General features: G+C 46.5%; 1 protein-coding gene across 1 annotated transcript; it reads right to left on the bottom strand.

Moving 5' to 3' along the window:
* Window positions 1-13,558: 13,558 nt before the first annotated feature.
* Window positions 13,559-19,632, bottom strand: LOC101870076 (lymphocyte antigen 6E-like). Its single transcript, XM_005140796.3, has 3 exons — window positions 19,433-19,632; window positions 15,179-15,298; window positions 13,559-13,828 (listed from the first exon to the last, which is right to left on the bottom strand). The coding sequence occupies exons 1-3, from the start codon at window positions 19,482-19,484 to the stop codon at window positions 13,617-13,619; spliced, it is 384 nt and encodes a 127-aa protein (XP_005140853.2). The 5' UTR covers window positions 19,485-19,632; the 3' UTR covers window positions 13,559-13,616.
* Between the last annotated feature and the right edge of the window lie 1,432 nt (window positions 19,633-21,064).

Genomic DNA, 21,064 nt, shown 5'->3' with positions numbered 1-21,064 from the left:
CCGTTCCCCATCACATTTGTGCTCTTTCAGGTCCTCTCTGTTTCCCTGAGGGAAGTGACAGGGGTAGGAAGGCTCCTTGCATTCTGGACCCCTATCATGCATAGCCCTTTTCAAGTGCATCCCTAATTCACTTCACCTGCAAGGACCTGCCACATTCATGCCTCCTCTTCTCATCTGTGCATCTTCATTCATAGATCCCCTGAGCACCACCCCATCACACATTCACAATCACCCTGAATGCACACGTCCTGCATATACAAACCCATGTGTGCAGGACTCCCTTTATGCATGGATCTCCTACAAGCAAGCCCCCTGCATGCATAACACCCCCTCTTCATATATAACCCCTCTGCATGTACAGCCCCATCCAAGACCTAAGCACATAGAGAACCAAGTTCCCTGGCTGTTTCCCAGAGCCTAAATGGGATTAGACATACAGGATTGGGAAGCTTAAAGATACAAGGGCTGTGGTGCAAGGGCTGGGCTGCTTGGTAGGATGAGTTTCAGAGTATAATACAACAGGAAGCTTGTTGAAGAGGCCCAGGTTCAGCAGGTCCCATAGAAATAACTGAAGTCCTCTAGGAAATGAGCTGCAGGGCATTCCAGGAGGGACCTTGGCTGTCAAGGAAGCCTGGGAGTAGAGGAAACGGCTGGTGAGCCAGCAAGACACGAGCAGGTTTGACAAACTGCATGCCACAGATGGGTTTAATTCTGCATAAGCAGCATTCCCTGGCAAATGCATCTGTCAGAAGAAATCCCAGCTCCTGACTTGTCAGAGTGCATTCAGAGTCCTCTACATGGAAACAAATCAGTGCCTGTTTCCCCCCCCCCCCCCCCCTTCTATTTGCTCTCCTATGGCTCAATGCTGTTTGCCATTGCCAGGTATTCCCAGCAGGAACTGACTGTGAGTGGTGTGTTCCTGTGGTCTAATAGCACTGGAACAGGCTGCTGGGACCATTTCATTCTCTGTTTTATAAAGCAAACACTAAGAAACTGGGAAGTTTCAGCTTTGTGGTGATTCAGGTGCACTCACAGGCCAAGGTTGTGCCCATAAGAGTCAATCTGGCTTTTTGTAGCCTATATATGAGCAACGACACAGGATTTATCTCAGCTTTGAGGTGCAGCACCTGAGGTTTAATATCTGGGTATCAGGAAAGCATAGAATCATAGAGACATGGAATGGGTTGGGTTGGAAAGGACCTTGAGATCATTCAGTTCCAGCTCCCCACTATGGGCAGGGATGCCTCACAGTAAAGCAGGTTGGTCCAAGCCCCATCCAACCTGGCCCTGAACACAGGGATGGAGCATTTACCACTTCTTTGGGCACCCTGTTCCAGCACCTCACCACCCTCACAGTAAAGAACCTTACCTCCAACCTGAACTTCCTCTGTTTCAGTTTGACCCCATCACCCATGACATGTTCCATCAGCTCTCCCATTCCTCCAATGTCCTGTACATTCCCCTCATCCCCATGAGATGTGAACAAGGGCCTTGAGCTTTCTGGTTTTCTCCCTACCACAATATAACCTTAACAGCTCCATTGTTTCCTGGAGATGACCTGTGTGCTGTTAGGAAGCAAAAGAGAGGACCTAGGAGTCATAAGGGACACAGCTCACCATGGGATCAGGAGTCATCCCGATACTGCTGAAATGGCTGGGTGGGGACAGCATTAATTACAGGATGCTGCAAAAAGAAGAGGTGGGCAGAGCAACTGGGGACCAATTGCTATGGTAGAAGATGCTCCAGGTAAAGGAAGCCCATTGGAAGCTTGCTGGTCTAAGCATGCATCTCCTACCTCCTTACCAAGGCTATGGTACAAAGCTCAACCCCCTGACTGATGTCAGGGCTTTCTATTCTAGACCATCACACAGCAAATCACTGCACTGAATGCTCCAGCCTTTCCTCTTGCACTTTGCTGGAGGGCTTCCTTGAGCCATTGGCTTCATAGTGTGAATGCAAGGCAAGGCAGCAGGGATGGAGTCCAGCAATAGGAATGTGGTCTGTGCTGGGGAGAGCTGGACACAGGCACATCAACATGCTTAAGGGAAAAGGAGGTAAGGAAACAGCTGGATCATAAAAGCAGAATGGTGCTGGAGTGAATCATGCAAGGTTTTCTTGCATGATGGGGTGAAATGGCTTGTTCTAAACTCAGGAGATGGAGAATATGGCAGCTCCATTCATGGATCAAGTAAGAAGGATAGCAGAGATGGGTACAGCAAGTAAAATTAGGCTTACTAGGCCTGCAAAGCTTCAGTGCTGAGTTTGAGCTTGAAACATGGGCCCACTGAAGGCTTGGTCAGCTTCAAAGGGGGTGAACCTGCCCCTTTACTCTGCTCTGGTGAGACCCCACTTGCAGCACCGAGTGCAGTTCTGGTGTCCTCAGCACAAGAAGGACATGGAGCTGTTGGAGCAAGTTCAGAGGAGGCCACAAGGATGAGCAGGGGCTGGAGCACTTCCTGTATGGAGCCAGGCTGAGAACATTGGGGCTGTTGAGCCTGGACAAGAGAAGCTGCATGGAGACCTCAGAGCAACTTCCAGTGTCTGAAGGGGGCTACAAGGATGCTGGAGAGGGACTCTTCATCAGGGACTGCAGTGATAGGACAAGGGGTGATGGGTTCAAAGTGAAACAGGGGAAGTTCAGGTTGGAGATAAGGCAGAAGCTCTTCCCTGTGAGGGTGCTGAGGCGCTGGCACAGGGTGCCCAGAGAAGCTGTGGCTGCCCCATCCCTGTCAGTGTTCAAGGCCAGGCTGGACAGAGCCTTGAGTGACATGGTCTAGTGTGAGATGTCCCTGCCCATGGCAGGGGGTTGGAACTGGATGATCTTCAGGTCCTTTCCAACCCAGACCATTCCATGACTGAGTGCAGCCAGGTGCCATGCAGTTTCCTCCACCTCCACGTTTCTGTTTCAGGGCTTGGGTGAGACTTCCTGATCCCAGCCAGGGCTGTGCACGTGGGTCTCTATGGTGCACCGAGACCCGAGGTGAGTTTGCAGATGAGGTGCTTCCCCAGTTAGTGGAACAGAGCTGGTTTGTGGAGCAAACCTGCTGAAACAGGGGAGGGGACAAACTCAGTCATTTTCAATAGTTACATCCTTCTCTGGAGATAAGAATCATCCAGACTCCACTTCTGCTGGAGAGGATGGAGTCTGCTCTATGGAAGAGTCCTGTCCCACCTCCCAAAGCTGTCTCGCTGTGACATGTGGGGTATTGTTTTTGCAGAGCAGAGGAGCAGGAGGACATGGTCTTCTCCAGCCTGAAAGAGGAGGATCCCAAGATCTCCATCCCTGCTGTGAGATGTTTCCTCTCAGTCTCCTATGCTCAGAGCAGTCTGCTGCAATGTACTCATGGCCTAAAGGCCCTCACTGCCCCAGATGTGACATAGCCTTCTACCCCACAAAGAGTGCTGGAGTTGTGATGTGCACCATCCCTGAGCCTCCTGCACACCCTGTCCTGCTCCATCTGCCTGAATGAGAAGGCTGACCATATGCCAGCCCTTCCCTATCATCCCACCCCTCAATGTTTCTCCTCCTGAAGCCTCTTCCCATTGCTCTGGATCAGAGTTGCCCAGAAGACCTTCAGGAACAATCTTGGATCACCCAAGGATGCTCCAGACACAGGTTTTTCCTGGGTTCCTGAAAAAGTGGGCACGTTACCAAGTGCACCTTTGGCTTTCATCTGCTCACTTAAAGCACAACCTCAGGATTCATGTACTTTCATTTCTGTTTGACATCAATGCTTTCGTTTTCCTTTTCTCCCAAGAGCTGTTAAGGTGAAGGCAGTTCACTGGCTGGTGCATGCTCAGTCGGTACTCAAGACATCCATATTCTCACACCTCCTCTGCATGACTCATCCTGTCCTACTTGTTTATGGTAGGCTTTCAACAGGAAAACGATTGTGAAGCTTTAAGGAGGGGTCATTAGGCTACAGTTTAAACCCTGGTTGCTGCTGTGATCTCTCCAGGTTTCTGGAAGTGTGCTGGAAGATCAGGATTGAAAGGTCGCTGAGTGTGATCCAGCATTATAAGAGATTATGAGAGATAATATCTCAGCATTATAAACTGGCTTCTCTATGAATGGGCTAATGTGGATCCATAGACCTTAAATGCCCTGACCAGACTCACCAGGGATCTCCCTTCAGACTGTGCCCATGGGTCCAAGAGCCCCATTTAAGCTCAAATCTGAGCCTTTTGTCCTTGCCAGGACTATGCTGTAAGTGTGCCCATCTCCAGGATGGACCTTGGACCTGTGCTGTAGGTAGCTTGTCTTCAGGCTCTGTTCCTGGCCTTCCCATAGCCACTGGGCTCTGGTTGTGACCTTGTCTCCCATCCTCTCAGCTGATGGCTTTTGAACTATGCAGGGGGTATACCTGTTTCCGATCCCATCTCCATCTCCTGGGTGAACTTTGGACCCATGTTGTAGCCCTGATTCCTGTCCTGGCCTCTTTTGACCCATCAATATCATTTTGCAGTAACCCGCAAAGGTTCCTGTGCCTGGGAGCATCTCTCTCACAGCAATGACCATTAAGTTGTTTTGGGGAGGGAAGAGGCTTTTCAGGCCTTTTCCCATCCCTTCCATCAATATATGTGCCTCTTGGTAGACAAGGAACTCACCAGGCTCCAGGGAAGCTGTAGGCAAGGTATTTGTACCACAAATATTAAGGTTGGCATGGAAGACATAGGAGTGGGAAGGTGCAAGTATATTAAAGCATGTGGAAGAACCAGCAGAGCAAGGGTTAAAAGGAAAGGCATGTGTTGGGTGGTGTTGAGCACCCTCCATCTGACTTCATTCAAATAAAAAGGAGGAACAAAGTGACCTTAGATAAGGGGACAAAGAACAGGGTGGGAGCCATAAAAGTCTTGGATAAAGGAAACAAAAGGGCTGGGAGATTCAGGAATTTCACTGAAGAGGAGCAAAATCAAAGGGAAAGAGAGCCAAAAACTGCATTCTTTCTGTAAAGGCTGTGCAAGACAAACCCAAGCACCTCGTGATGAGAACCACTTAGCTTCTCATCCTGGCTACCTGTGGCATAGAAGTGATACTGACCAGGTCATCATGTTGGTGCTTGTGAGAACAGGGATCAAATTAAGCCTGTACAGATGAGTGTAAAATGAACTTTGTATGAGATTTGGGATGATGAAATTACTTTCTTCTCCAGGAAGATACCACAGTAAGTTTTATTGCACTCATTTCCTGTAAGCTGCAGAAGGGAGTTTCTGCTTCCCAGGAACAGTGTCTGCACGTTATCTAATTGCTGGTTAATATCTAATGGTGGAGCAGGCCCTGGAGCTGGAGGAAGATTCCAGATGAGTTATTGTGAGCACTGGGCATAGAGCCAGTGTCTGTTACTGGCCTTTATGGGCTAAGGAGGATCCAGCCTGTCATCCCTTTGTGTGGTGCCTGGGGACTTCCATAGGTAAGAAATAAGCTGGAAAGGGAGAAAACCATCGTTCATGTTACACTCACTGCCTCAACACTACTATTGCTTTTACTGTTGATTTGAGGTGTTTTTGAGGTTGAACAACCTCTGGAGTAAAGTTCCTACATGATGTCAATGGAAAAGCATCTTTAGGTCACCTTTGCTTCAAGACATTGCAATATATTTGACTTTGAACAGCCCAGTCTAGTGGAAGGTGTTGCTGCCCATGGCAAGGGTTGGAACTGAATGAGCTGTAATGATCCTTCCAATGCAAACCATGCTGTGATTTTATGATAGGGCAAAGTCAAGCCTGAACACCACAGTTCTTCTCCAATGAAGGGGGTCAGCAGGGGTTCATAGGTACACAGGAATGGTACACAGGGTATATAGGAATGAAGCACAGGAAATGATCAGAAGAGACAACTGAGTCCATTCTCCAGCCCTTGTGGAGACATCAATGAAATGCTGAGGACTTCATTTTAGCCTACATAGAAGCTTCCCCACTGGAACTCAGAGCTTCTTCTCTCTTATTGTTCTGGTTTTGGCTGGGATAGTTGTTTTCTTCATAGTAGCTGGTATGGAGTTATGTTTGGGATTTGTTCTGGAAACAGTGGTGATAACACAGGGATGTTTTCATTATCACTGAGCAGAGCTTACACAGAGTCAAGGCCTTTTCTGCTCCTCACACCACCCCAGCAGCGAATGGGTTGTGGATGCAGAAGGAGTCAGGAGGGGACACAGCCAGGACAGCTGACCCCAACTGACCCAAGGGATGTTCCATGCTTTATGACATCATGCTCAGCATATAAAGCTCAGGGAAGAAGGAAAGAGGGGGCATTTGGAGTGATGGTGCTTGTCTTCCCAAGTCACCATTACACGTGATGGAGCCTTCCTGGAGATAGCTGACTCCCTGCCTGATGAGAGCAAGAGGTGAATGAATTCCTTGTTTTGCTTTGCTTGTCTGTGCAGCTTCTGCTTTACTTACTAATCTGTCTTTATCTCAACCCACAAGTTTCCTCACTTTTACTCCTCTGATTCTCTCCCCCATCCCACTCGGGTCAAGGTTAAACTATGACAGTCCTTTTTGGTACCCAATGTGAGGCTTGAAGGGTTTGAGATAATGACAGATTCGACTGGAATGTCCTGGTTTGAATTTATAGCTGTTATCACTATTTAGCTATTAATTGCCAGGCTTCTGTGCTTGACATGGGGCTTGCTTGTCTTGCTGTATATTAGGCTCTAGTGTTTGTTAGTGGCTGCTTTTTGTTTTCACTGCTTGTTGTACCATTGTGCTGCTTTATCATGTTACTCTGCTGTGCCTGGGACCGTTCTGATAAGGGCAATGGCCATGCGCCTGGGCTGGGAGATGGCCAAGGCATCGCTGCTCTTCCTGTGCTGCTGTACTGGACAGGCTGGAACTCCATTGATTGAAGGGACTGTGACCTATGGATGAGTCCAAGCAAGAGCAGGACACCCCGAAGAGACTGTGGTTATATCTATGCTGCAGCAGATGTAAGGATGCTGGAGAGGGACTCTTCATTAGGGACTGTAGTGATAGGACAAGGCATAATGGGTTAAAACTTAAACAGGGGAAGTTTAGATTGGATATAAGGAAGAAATTCTTTACTGTGAGGGTGCTGAGCACTGGAATGGGTTGCCCAAGGAAGTTGTGAATGCTCCATCCCTGGCAGTGTTCATGGCCAGGTTGGACAGAGCCTTGGGTGACGTGGTTTAGTGTGAGGTGTCCCTGCCCATGGCAGGGAGGTTAGAACTGAATGATCTTAAGGTCCTTTCCAACCCTATGATTCTATGCACCTTTGAAGGGATTGTGGTCCCAGCATAAGTATATGCTGGAGAAGCTACACCTCAAAGCATCCATGGTTGTGGATAAATCCATACTGCAGCAAGTACACCTTGATGCATCAGTGATTGTGCATGAGGCCAAGTTGGAGCAATTTAACTTCTGAAGGGACTGTGGCCCATAGATAAGACCACACTGGAACGTGTGCACCTCAGGGAGACTGTGGCTATGGAGAAGTCTGCATCACAGCAGAAATAGCCCTGAAGAGACCTTGGCTCATAGATAAAGCTTCATGTAGAGCAGGTACAACCCTAAGGGACTGCAGTCTGTGGATAAGTCCACACCAGAGCAGGGGCAAGAGGAGGAATTCATTGCAATGTTAGACCCAGTGGTCTGATCCAAAGGGACCATGATTGGATATTGTCATGGAAATACCTTTAAATTGTATAACATGGGACTTTAGTCACATGTTATAGGAATTACTACAGCAGGAACCACCTGAAGCAGTGGAGGGCAAATCCTACATGGAACAGCGTAAGTGCAGCAGTGATATTGGTGAGCTGGCACTGGTGCCCAGTAACTCCACACAACACACCACCTCTCCTGTCCTAAGTGACCACCATAACAGATGGAGCCCAAGGTCCCACCATGGGGGACTGAGCAAGAGACTGTGCTGGTTAAGGTTAGTTGCTGGTTAGGGCTAAACCAGGACACTGGTACAGCTCCACCCCATGAGCAATGCTGAGAATGTAGATAGAAAGAGGTCAGTGGATTTTTTCCATCACCGTGACATGAGTTGTTACTAGTGCTTCACCTGCAAAATAATGCCCCAGGCCCACAAATAGAGTCTTTGTCTATGAGCTAACAATATTCATACCCAGCCACATCCTCGGAGGTTGATCTGTTCTCAGAAGCTGAAGATGCTTTGAGGGCAGCAGCATCCGAAACAAATGCAGTTCAGTTGAGGTGTCTGAGCTATTACTGTGTCCTATCAACATCATGAGCATAATGTCAATGACATCTGGAATGAGCTGCTCTTCTGAAACCTTCTTCTCCATGTCCTTTTAAAGCCCATTCCTAAATGAGTCCCAGGAATGGATATGATTTTCTCTACCATCAGCCACTCAGCTCTTTGTCGGAAATAGTTGTGTTTTGTGGGGACATTTGATCTTGTACCTTCCAAGCCATCAGGAAGTGACTTTTTACAGGGGCCTATAGGGACATGCCAAGGGGAATGGCTTTAACCTGCCCGAGGGGAGACTGAGCTGAGCTCTTAGGCAGAAGCTGTTCCCTGTGAGGGTGCTGAGGTGCTGGCACAGGGTGCCCAGAGAAGCTGTGGCTGCCCCATCCCTGGCAGTGTTCAAGGCCAGGTTGGACACAGGGGCTTGGAGCAACCTGCTCCAGTGGAAGGTGTCCTTGCCCATGGCTGAGTATTGGAACTGGATGAGCTTTAAGGCCCTTTCCAACCCAATTCCATGATCCTGTGATAAAAAGCCTGAACATCCCAATTCTGCTCTAGTGAAGGGAACCAGCACCAGCAACAGGTACATGGGAATGAGAGAAAAGAGGCTGAGAGAACCAGGAGAGGCAACTGAATTCATTCTCAGCTCACAGTGGAGACACCAATAAGATGCTGAGGACAGTATTTTTCTCGCATGCTTTGATGCATCTTGGTAATGATGCTGAAGCTGCTGGTGCTCGAGGCAGTTCTGCAGCTCTTTACCATACATTTGACACTAGGAAGCCTTTCTGAACCTATCTAAAAGCTCCTTTGATGCTGTGTGAGCCCTAAAGCAAAAAATGGGGAGAATGGAGGTGCATAGGCCTTCCCTTTGGAGAAGAGACTGGGAAGATCTCACCCCATCACACACAAGTTTACACTTCCTAGTTTAATATGTAAGGGTTTCCAATGGATTGTAGTATTCAAAAAAGGAATTCTACCTTCTTTTTCCTAGTTTTTTTCCCTGTTTGACGTGTTAAACCTGTGACCAGTTAAAACTGCATCTTCTTTTTCTGACAGCTTGCTTCAAGGGGGACATCCTCCTCCTGCATTTGTGCCGATGCACGCCATCGGTAGAGCTCTGTGTTTGTCCTTCCTGAACTGCATCCTCCTCAAACCATCACTTCCATATCCCTGCATCACCCAGAACTCTCTTCTTTGCAAATTCTCTCCCTTTGTCACCCTCAAGCTCCATGAACTTATTCTCTAATCCATCATTCAAGCTGGTAATTAAAACATTGCATCGTACCAGAGCTGCGCCAAGCCGCAGAAGACCTTGTTTCATAGATCATTCCAGCTTGACAGCAAACTGTTGACAGTTATTTGCTCATGATTTCAGCTAGACAGTGTGTTTAGTTGTGCTGATGAGGCTGTCGTGATACGGTGCCAAAAGCTTTAGTAACACTGAGCTATGTGACAGGTACCACTTTTATCCTAACTTCAGATTTTGCCAGCTTGTCACAGGTGGGAATAACACCCATCTGTCACTGAGTTATTGCTGTTCATCCCCATCTCTTTGATAGCCCCTGCACATTGCTAATTGTATGATGATATGTTTAAGTGTTTTTTTCCAAGACCAGGGTCTGGGTTGACTCCTCTGTATGTCCCCAGTGTTTCCCCCATCCTCTATGATGATGGCAAGGGGGTGGAATTGGTTAATCTTAAGGTCCTTTCCAACCCTAACTGTTCCATGGATACTGCACTTGGTGGTATCCAGTCTTCTTAGATACCCAGATTCCCCTATTGCCAAATAACAGGAACAAGTGAAACAGGATGGGTGGCTACAATAGAAGCCAAATATTCTTTATATCAATATCTCTGTGCCCAGACACCACTTAGTTTGGCTGATATCCCTCATGGATTTGCATATTCATAGTGAAAACCCCACCTTTGATTTGCTTACACCTGTGTCTCAATTCATTCTAATGTTCTTGCTTTTGATGTGTTAGTTGGCTGATCCACGTTAACAGCAGCAAAGTAGCTCTGTTGCTCTTGTGTTAGATGTGGTTAACATCTGCATACCTATCTACCCTTTTACTCTGCACGTACTCCATGTTGGAAGCAGAAACACATCTCCTGACTCTCTGTGTGCAACTCAAATGTTGTTGTAAGAATCCTATGTTGAAGTTGCACCTCCAACCATCACCTGGACAAGAATAGCTAAGCCTAGGGAGCACCTCCAATGAAACCTCACATTGCATCTTCATTTGAAAAGGTGAATGTGACTGATTCTTCCCATGGAGGAAGGAGAGAGTTGGCTGTGCATAAGCTCCTACATCACAGGAGCTTTGATCTTTTACCTGCACCGTCTTCTAGCCACAGCTACCAGTGTGCAAAGGGAGCTTTGACCTTGTAGTCAGACCAACACGTACCCCATTTCTCACCCCCATCAAGAACAGCTTTCAAGTGTCCTTATTTCTTCTTTATTTGAAAGAGTTTCAGTGATTTCCCACTCAGAGCATCAGCTCTGGCAAAGTCCATTCATAAATCCTACCCCCATACTCACTGTCAGAGACCTTCAGCTCCTCATTCACAGTGGGCTTTCAGTCCAGGAACTGGATGGGTGTTGGCATGACTGGCAATGCAATGAGTAAATCCTTTTGAACTCAGTGCAAACCTGCATAATCCTGGTATGATCAGGTGCTTTGGCATCCAGAAACTTCCCGAAAAGAAAGGGTTCCTCTATATTTCTGGATAAGGATTCCCAAGAACCTCTCTGTTCATTTTATCTGGTGGGAGGCAACATCCGTTTGGGTGCTATCAGCAGGCAGCACTTGCATTGGTGTAGTGAAGAGGAGGGGAAGGGCTAGGGAAGCAATAATGGCCTGTAAGAAGTGATGATGCATGCAGTAATCTGCAAGCAGGAGAAAGTCCCTGTAGGCAGAACCAAGCAGCTTCCTTAGAGTGCCCAGTTGCCATGGATCCCAATGGAGAAGAGGAACATCACAAAAGGGAGTCCTCAGTCATGGCTGCTGATTTCACCTTGACTCAGAGCAGAGCATCTTTCCTTCCAAATCCTGCAGCAATTCCCACTCTACTGCTCTACAACACGGATGAGGTTTGCTCTCCCTCATTTTCTCTGCCCATCCTGGTCCCCCACATGCCACCAGCCTCAATGGACTTCTCTTGACTCATTTCCTCCCCACCAGCTGGTCTTACCCACCAAGTCTTTGCCTTGCGACATCCACTGAAACTGGTGGAGATATAAATTGCTCCTTCTGCTTCCCCTCTCCTGTACCAGCTTGCCTGGTGGTTAAGACAGTAATGGCTTTGGCCCTGAGCCCACCTTTCCTGGAGGTTTCTGAAGGCACATGATGTATTTTCAGGCAAGAAGTGCCTTCCTTCTGTGTGGAGTATTTGTGGAGCACGTGCTCATGGCATTGGGATACAGTATGACCATAGACCCTACCAGTGTTGCCAGCCCATGCCCTTAGCAGCCAGACATCTCTACCTCCCTTTAGGTTTAAAAAGTCTTTTCCTTCCCCTTCTCCTTCTCTTTTGTGGCTGTCTTTGGTGAGAGAAAATCAATGTGTTCTAATGGCACGTTTATATCTGTCCCTTTTGACATCTGTCATCTCTGGATATGGATCACCACTCAGATCAATGGGAGTCAGCATCTTCTTGCCCCGGCCCCACGCTGTGGTGTCACCTCCTTCATTTGCTTCGTTTCCCTCTTGTTCACTAAAGATAATAGGTAAAAACCAGGCACCAGGCTTCAGGGTTTACAATATGAAACATGAAGCTGATGGAGCATATTAGGCTGATTGTCCTCCTGGGAAACCAGTTGCTTTATTAATCCATGTGAAACATCACAAGGGAGCCTACAAGGATGCTGGGGAGGGACTTATAGTACCTCTGGAGTGGTAGGACAAGGGGTGATGGGTTCAAACTGAAATGGGAAGTTCAGGTTGGAGATAAGGAAGAAGTTCTTTACTGTGAGGGTGCTGAGGCACTGGAATGGGTTGCCCAGGGAGGTAGTGAATGCTCCATCCCTGGCAGTGTTCAATGCTGGGTTGGATGAAGCCTTGGGTGACATGGTCTAGTGTGAGGTGTTCCTGCCTATGGCAGGGGGTTGGAAGTGGATGATCTTAAGGTCCTTTCCAACCCTGACTGTTCTATGAAATCGATGTGCCTCCTTCCACAAGTGCAACCAAAACACAACAGAATTCCAAGGCAATGCTTCAGACAAACCACATTTAGCCATACCCCCCCCCCATGAAAACTAAAAGGAAAACCCCCAAACAGACAAAAAACAGCACCAACAACAAGAATGACCCACACACATGCAAGAAAAACACGCTCTGATTGTTTGGACAAGTTCTGGTTTCCCTATAACACAGCTGAGCTACTGATGCTGCCAACTCGCTTTGTTTTGCTTTCCAGAATAAGAGCTTGCACAGGGATATGATTGAGGAGCTCTGGGCTGTTTGTGCTAGTCGCTGGCTGCCTGCCCTTCTTCTTCTTTGTAGACACCCTTAAGTGTTCTACAGAGCTTTTCTGCCTTCCCCTTAGCTACAGCTCTCTCAGGGAGACGAGGGAGCAAGAACCAAACAAAGCCCAGCACAATCAGTCATTTCTAGGCCAGGAACGTGGTTTTGTAGAAGCCATCTCACTAAATAGCTTGGCTTGGCAACCGCTGTCAGGTTGGTTTGGCCCTGCAGAAGAAGAGGGAAATAGATATGGGGGACATCATTTCCAGCTGGACCAGGTCCATGAGGAGCAAGTGTGCAGGCAGTTCCCAGCACAGTGCTCACCATGCTGCTTCCCTTCTCCCTTCCATCTCCCTACTCATACCCTGCTGATGCCTTTTCCTCTCTCAGCCACATTTGCTGCTCTCTGCCTTTTCCCTAAGCTCAGCCAATACATTGGAGCTGGGCGATAAAGGATGCTCATTGCAAAATGAGAGCAAAGAGCCAATGGAGCCAGAAATTGCTCCCCACTGAGGCTGAAGGAATGTCAAAACTACTACCAGGAATAAGCTTCACCTTTACTTACTTGATTTTGACCTGCTTGACTGATGTGTGATAACCAACTGACTGTGAACAGAAGATACTGAAGTGCTGACATAACTACTGAGCTATTACACGTGTTTCAAGCAGGTTGGGTTGTTATTCCTTACAGTGCTTTGAAACCTTAAGAGACAAAAATATATCTTCGAGCATCTCTTCAGAGCTGGGACAATTTGAAACCCAAACATACCAAGAGGTCTGTCTTTTCTCTGTTTTGTTTAGTGACTTGAATGTCTGGGAACACTTAGGATTCAAGCAGGCTTAGGAAATCAATGGGAGTTCAGGACCCAACTTGTTTAGATTCTCTCAAAGCACAACTCTTTGATAGCAGCAGTTATCCCAGAGCAACACGCTTTTATTTCAGCCAACAAAGCCATCATGGAGAGTTTTTCCTAACCCATCACAGTCCACATGTAAGTGATACTGACTAGGGCACCTAGGGACATCACTCCATAGCTGCTTTGCTTGCTGCTGACTCCATTCACATTGCATAGTGGCTTCTCACAGCAAGAAACATTCTGATAGTGTGGGGTTTGCTGCTGGCTTGTTGCAGGACACGTTGGAGAACACATCTTGGAGATGACATATTTAGGCTTGTTGGGCTCTAATGCAGAAGAGAAGGGTGAAAAAAAGAAAGGGTAGAATGTAAGAATCATGGTTAAATGTTTCCATGGCTAAATCTGCATTGGTGAATAAAGGAAGGGTAGGCACAAGTCCCCAGGGCAAATATATCCTCTGCTCAGGACTAGCAACAGCCTGTCCATGTCTACATTGCTGCAGCATGATGCTGATTCCCCTGGGCTCCATGTTTCATGTGTCCCTATAGTGGATGCATGAATGGATGGCTTCTAGTTCAAGTTGCCTGAAGTGATGCTTGTGCTGGGTTGCTGACCTCTAAGATGGTTCTCCCTGAGCATAAAACCAGGGGAAATGTATTGCATGACCTGAGATTTGTCCTGAGAGCACATGGAGCTCTTTGAGGGTACAGAGCCCCAAGGACAGATATGAAGGATTTTACATGGCAGAGGGAGTCAGCCATGGTGCAGTTTACATAGAATCATAGAATGGTTTATGTTGGAAGGGACCTTAAAGCTCATCCAGTTCCGATACCCAGACATGGGCAGGGACACCTTCCATAGAGCAGGGTGCTCCAAGCCCCTGTGTCCAACCTGGCCTTGAACACTGCCAGGGATGGGGCAGCCACAGCTTCTCTGGGCACCCTGTGCCAGCACCTCAGCACCCTCACAGGGAAGAGTTTGTGCCTAAGAGCTCAGCTCAGTCTCCCCTCGGGCAGGTTCAAGCCATTCCCCTTGTCCTGTCCCTACAGGCCCTTGTCCCAAGCCCCTCTCCAGGTTTCCTGCAGCCCCTTTAGGCACTGGAGCTGCTCTCAGGTCTCCCCTTCAGGAGCCTTCTCTTGTTCAGGCTGCCCCAGCCCAGCTCTCTCAGCCTGGCTCCAGAGCAGAGCTGCTCCAGACTCCTGAGCATCTTTATGGCCCTCTTCTTTTGCCCAGACTCCTTTGGAAACAACCCTGAGAGTGAATATTGCCATGGCAATCTTGGATGATATGGTTTAGTGTTAGGTATCCCTGCCCGTGGCAGGGGATTGGAACTAGATGATTTTAAGGTCATTTCCAACCCTAACTATTCTATGATTCTATGATTCTATGATTAGGGTCAGCAGAAAGCTGGGGGGAAGTTAATAGTGAAGCAGTGCACAGACCTCAGGCTTGATTTCATTCTTACTGCTGCATATCTTTAATTTCCCCAACTCCTGGTAACAACATCAAATATTTAATGACACTGCAGTGACTCTAACAGTGAGCAACAAGGTGGATGGTTCCTCACTGTTGGTGATCATGAGCTATTGTTTCCATATGTGGCCAAGACTGGGATGAGAGCCCATTCCTAGGACTGTTCTTCCACAGCACAAACAAAGCAGTGTTCAGTAACATACCTGTTCCAATGTTGTTACGAATAGTCACACAGTATTTGTCTTCCTTTGAGCACATGGAAATGGTCAAACAGTCCTTGTTGGACTCCTGTTCTTGGCACACATAGCACATAAATGAGTAAGCTAGGAGAAAAAAATAACAGAGAAAAAGCACATTAGATGGTTTAGGAACCACAATCTCTACAATCTAGATATCTTCATTTTTCTTGTTATAGACTGATGAATGTTTGTGTGTGAATGACCAGTGACTTTCTTTATCCCTTGACCTGTGGCAGCAGTTAAATCCCTCTCTGTCTCATATGTCTCAGACTGCAAAGTGTTATCGATCTGTTTGCAACCTCTGGCAGCAGTAGATGTGAGTGGAATTCAAGGACTTGGGGTCTTTTATGATGGAGATTATCACTGAGCTTCTCTGTCCTGAGGGCTCTGCCATGTGAATTGCCAACTACTACTCGGTTGCTTCTCCTTTACAAATTTAGGTAGGGCTTTCTAGGGAGAATTTGAGGATGCTTGGAACATTTCAATGTGGATAATGCCCAGTGTCCTACTTGTCTTTCATTTGGCTAAGAGATTACTGTCACGTATCCTTTCTTGTGGTTGAATGCCACTACCTGAAACTGGCCTAACCTCAGTCCTAGGAAGTCTGCTGAGAGGAGTCAGATGCCTTGTTGAATGTCTGCATACTACTGTGAGGTAGAGAATAAATGGGAAGTCTTAACCAAAAGGATGGTTTAACTGGTAAATGGAGGTTTGCTGAGGTAATTCATACATCTACAATAAAGACGAAGGGCAGGCAGCGATGAGTTGTCTTTCCTGTCAAGAATGTATACACTTACCCTCAAATCCAGAAGGTGGTAGGACAGACCTCTGTAAAGTAGTGATAAAAAGGAAGAGCAAAAACGCAGTCTGGATGAGAAACCACACGACAGTGTCTGCAGAACACTCCCCAGCAAGACACATTTAAAGGTTTTATGGTGGTGGTTTGGTTCTGAGCTTGCAAAATCACCCAGAGCAAAAGCATGTGTTTGTGTATGTGGGAAAGGGGATGAGTTACTGTAAGAGCACAGATGTTTTTGGAAAGGGAAGCAAACACATTGCTAAATGCTTGCTAAGTTCCTGGTAAGCCTGGGGAGAGTCTGCCAGTATGGAAAGGGCAGAAAGCAACTAGAGGACACCTTCCTGTGAGTGCAGTTTTGCCTGATAAGAAGTTGGCAGTAAGAAAGTTGAATCTTCATGTACAGAATAGAGGAGATGCAGAGTTTTCCCAAAACTTGAATGACATTGTTCTGATCAAGCCCAGGAAACAAGTGAGTGAAAACAAATACAACAGACTGGGTGCAAAGCCAGACGTGAAAACACCCTCACAGGGTAGCTCACAATGGTTATTGGTCCAACCAGCTGAAGCAATGCAACTCGTAAGGTTCTCCAGAGCTCTGCTTGGGCTCAGGTCTGTACAGTATCATCACTTAGTGAGAGTAGGAATGGGACAGAGGATGCAGATAGAATCGTAGGATAATTAGGGCTGGGCCACAGGGATGCTCAGGGGCTGGAGCAGCTCCTGTATGGAGCCAGGCTGAGAGCATTGGGGCTGTTGAGCCTGGAGAAAAGAAGCTGTGTGGAGACCTCAGAGCAGCTTCCAGTGTCTGAAGGGGGCTACAAGGATACTGGAGAGGGACTCTTCATTAGGGACTGTAGCGACAGGACAAGGGGTGATGGGTTCAGACTGAAACAGGGGAAGTTCAGGTTGGAGATAAGGAAGAAGTTCTTTACTGTGAGGGTTCTGAGGCGCTGGCACAGGGTGCCCAAAGAAGTAGTAAATGCTTCATCCCTGGCAGTGTACATCATATTTTCAGATGATACTACAGCCAAAATAGCTGAAAACAGACTGCAAGTAGAGTTCTAAGTGATTTTGACAGATTGATGCAATAAAAGAAAGAAAAAAAAAGAATGGATTTAGTTCAATAAAAAGAAATATTTTGCAATAAGATAGAAGTGAGCCACGTAAATGTCAGATGAAGAACAAGTGTTTGAGTTACAAGTAAGGACTGTGGTGTAAACAGCAGGAGTCAACCGTGTCACACTGCAGCGATGAAAACAAACGTCATCCAAGAGAACACGAGCAGCAATGTCATGTGCAAGATATGCAAAGTGGCCTTTCCACCCTGGCAAGGCTTTGGCTGGAAGGCTGGTGACCAAATCTGTGTGTAGCACTTCAAAAGCTATGCGAAGCATTTGGAGAGAGACCAGAGGAGAGGGAGGAGAAATGGTCCTCATAGAAAATGTGACCTCATAGAAAAGGTTGGAAATGTTTAGTTTGCTTATTAAAAGTGATAAAATGCAGAGGAAAGACAAAGTAACCTTCTTCATGCAAGCAAAATAAGCTGCAAAGGAGAAAGTAACGAGGTGTTCTACACATCCTATGGTGAAAATACAGCACTGGACAAAAAGAGATGTTCAAATATGAGTCTGAGCACTTCCAGGCTGTGGAATTTGTGTTGAATACTTCCAAGGACACATTAGACAAACATCTGCCTGGTTTGGTTCAGCATTGAAGCAGGGAAAAGGATTAAGACCTTTTAAGTTTTCTTCTAGATATAATGTAATCATAGAATCAACCAGGTTGGAAAATAAGATCATCAAGCCCAACCATTACCCCAGGACTGCCAAGACCAGCACTAAACCATATCACTGAGAGCCTCATCTACATGGTAATGGTGAATTCCTGGATGCAAATGGCAACGGATCCTCTTTGGGAGGCTGAGACACCAACAGTTTTGATCCCAAGTTGCTTATTAGGGTCTTATCAGGGATCCCACATACATGAGAAAGATCATCTCCAAGTTTTCCTTTGTTCCTGTGCTAGGCCAGATAGCGGCAATCTCTTATTCTTGGATATGGAAGCCTTGATATTAGAATTACCAGCTTTCTGGGCTGTAGAAAGGTGCCCAGTAAAAGACTGCCCTTAAGTATATTTGGAAACTGATGCTGATATAAAATGTAATCATAATGTATCCTGCCCTGAATAATGGGTTCAAACTGAAGCAGGGAAAGTTCAGGTTAGATATAAGGCAGAAGTTCTTCCCTGTGAGGGTGCTGAGGCACTGGCACAGGGTGGCCAGAGAAGTGGTAAATGCTCCATCTCTGCAGTGTTCAAGGCCAGCTTGGACAGAGCCTTGGGTGACATGGTCTAGTGTGAGGTGTCCCTGCCCATGGCAGGGGCTTGGAACTGGATGATCTTAAGGTCCTTCCCAACCACACCATTCTATGATTCTATGTGCCACCGGAGTCTTGGATCTCTATTAGCTTTCTACTTAAACCTGGGTTACACTGAGGACGTTGCCTTTGACAATGACTCTCCTCTGTCCATGTTGTGTCACTGCATCCAGGAATTACAGGCACAAAACCCTTTCCTTTTTTAAGAACTGGATACTTTTCCCACCCCAAAACTGAACGAAGCTTCTGATCTTCCAGACTTGCTGCAGAACCATCTGTCCATAAAATGTAGGAGTAGGGGGTTGATCCATGAGAAAGCAAGAACTAATTGGATGCCTCTTTCTCAACCCCTGCTAGATATGTATCATAGTTTCTGGGATACCATCAGGTGTGGGGGAAATATTGGCAATCTGGTCATGATTCCTATGTGCAAGCAGCGATGTAGCAACACATGCGGATCAGTCCCAGAAGGAGGACAACATTCAGAGGAGCTCAGACTTCCCTTTGGGAGAAGGATGCCTTTAACATGACATATGCATAGAAAAGCAATTTCACCTCTGCCTCTGATTTCATCTATAAGAATTCTCACTGCTGTGCTTCCTAAGAAGCAAGGCACATGGCAAACCATGTGGAGGAAGAAGCAGTGCTGAAAATTCTGTATAATAATACTATATTAAATACTCAAAACCTGACATGGATAAATAAATCTGTAAGTAAATCCATAAGTAAATCTATGTTATGCTTTCTGACACTTCCAACATGCACCGTTTGGGAAGATCCCGTAGACTATATGGATTTAACCTGGCATACAGTGCTGTACCATTAGAGCTCTTTCATTCAGTATTACCTGCTGTAAAGAAGAATTAGTCTATCAAGTTCTTAATTCTGAAGCTAATCGTCAAGGTACAAAAGGAAGCTGATGACAGCATGGCTGTAATGATGTAATACTGCAAAGTTGGGGACAGGTCACTGAATTTATGCCACATTAAACCCTTTCACCATCTACAACCCTTATCTGAAGTAGTAACAACATGAGAGGCTCACCTTGCTCCACACACAGAACAGCAGCCAGCAAGGTGACAAGAGTAGACTTCATCTCCACTAGATCTTCTCAGCTGGTCTGGGAAGATGTTTGGAGGGCAGGTTATATACCTTTTGAATGGCAGCAGTCTTACAGGTTCCAGATGGCTCACAGGTGGACATGAAATCAACCCAAGGGTGTGTAATATGTATGTGGGAGTTCATGCTGGTGCCCATGGAACCTTGGGGAAAAGTCCCTTTAGCAGCACATTTCTTGCTTTGCCGGTTGTATCAGTGATGGGAAATGAGGCTCTGCTCTCTTCTCTTCCAAGCTTCTTCCTTTCCTTTCTCCCAGCAGAAGCAGCAGCTGTGCTGATGAAATAGCAGAGCCCGGAGGCATAGGAAGATAGTCCTAGCAGTGCATTTTCCTTATCCCTTTGGATAGACAGCATGGGATGTATCAGGATCTATACCATTTGTTTTCATTATTCCATTGTACCAGAAGCTCAGGCTTAAACAGCCTACACTGGTTTATCTGCAATGAAATCAATGTCTTTTACACTGAAAGATATTAGCTAATGGTTAGTTAAACAGATTTCCCTCAAATGTTAATGTTAGTCCTCAATTCTTTCTGTTCTTCCATTACTTGTAGTTAATCCCTCTGCTTGCTCTTCTCTTGGTTGTAATTCTCAAATATCCTAAATACCTTTTATTTAATGAAGTTTTGCTCTATTTCAGGGATTCTTTAGCAGCTCTGCTTTCCTCTATACCCAGTGGTTTCTGGAAATCACCCCTCCATTTACAATACCAACCACTGGCCTCCTGGAATTGCTTTTCCACCTGGAAAAAAGCCATCTCTCAAACTGTCTCCTTTTCAATCCCTCCTCTAAAGTCAATCCTTTTTTCCCCCTATTCCTCTGTGTTGCTCTCCTCTGTATTTCTTGCAATCTCTTTCTGACAGTCTAGAAAATAGACCTTAACACAAGATGCATCTTGTGGGTCTTTGAGCTGACATCTCAATGGAGCTTCTTCCAAAGGGAGATTAGTCCTGGACAGCAGGTAGCAAAATGTGCAATAGCAAAATATGCCAAACCCCTTCTTTTGCTGGCAATTATGGGATAACTTCACAGGTGCTTCCCTAGAATTAGCCATCAGTAGGGTGTTTTGGTCTGTTTCTAATATGAATCACAACACTGGATGATTTCCTTATCCATGAGAGTCTTGACACTTTATCAGGCTCTCCTTAATCTGATCCTAGAATGACATCATCAGGTGGTAAATTCCAGAGTTGTTCAAGCTTGATGTCAAAATAGACATAGAATCATAGAATGGTTTGGGTTGGAAAAGGACCTTGAGATCATCCAGTTCCAATCCCCTGCCATGGGCAGGGATGCCTCAAACATCCCTGCTCTTGTGTTTGGGGGTTTCTGTGGTCAGCAAGGGATGAGCTGGCGGTGATCTGCTTCACAGAAGGCAATGCAGTTTACTGCCCAAGTGTCTTATAAACAGGTTGCTCATCATAATTATTAGGTGTGTTTTCTTGCTGATATTTGGCAATGAGGATAAAAGGAAGCAACCATCTTCTTTCTTGTGATCTTATTAATTATCCCATAGACTACTGTTGTGTATGTTCCTTTTCCCTTCCTTCATGGATGA

This window comes from Melopsittacus undulatus, chromosome 1, assembly GCF_012275295.1.
Source record: "Melopsittacus undulatus isolate bMelUnd1 chromosome 1, bMelUnd1.mat.Z, whole genome shotgun sequence".
In the NCBI taxonomy this organism is placed as follows: Eukaryota; Metazoa; Chordata; class Aves; order Psittaciformes; family Psittaculidae; genus Melopsittacus; species Melopsittacus undulatus.
This window is presented reverse-complemented; position numbering and strand designations above follow the sequence as displayed.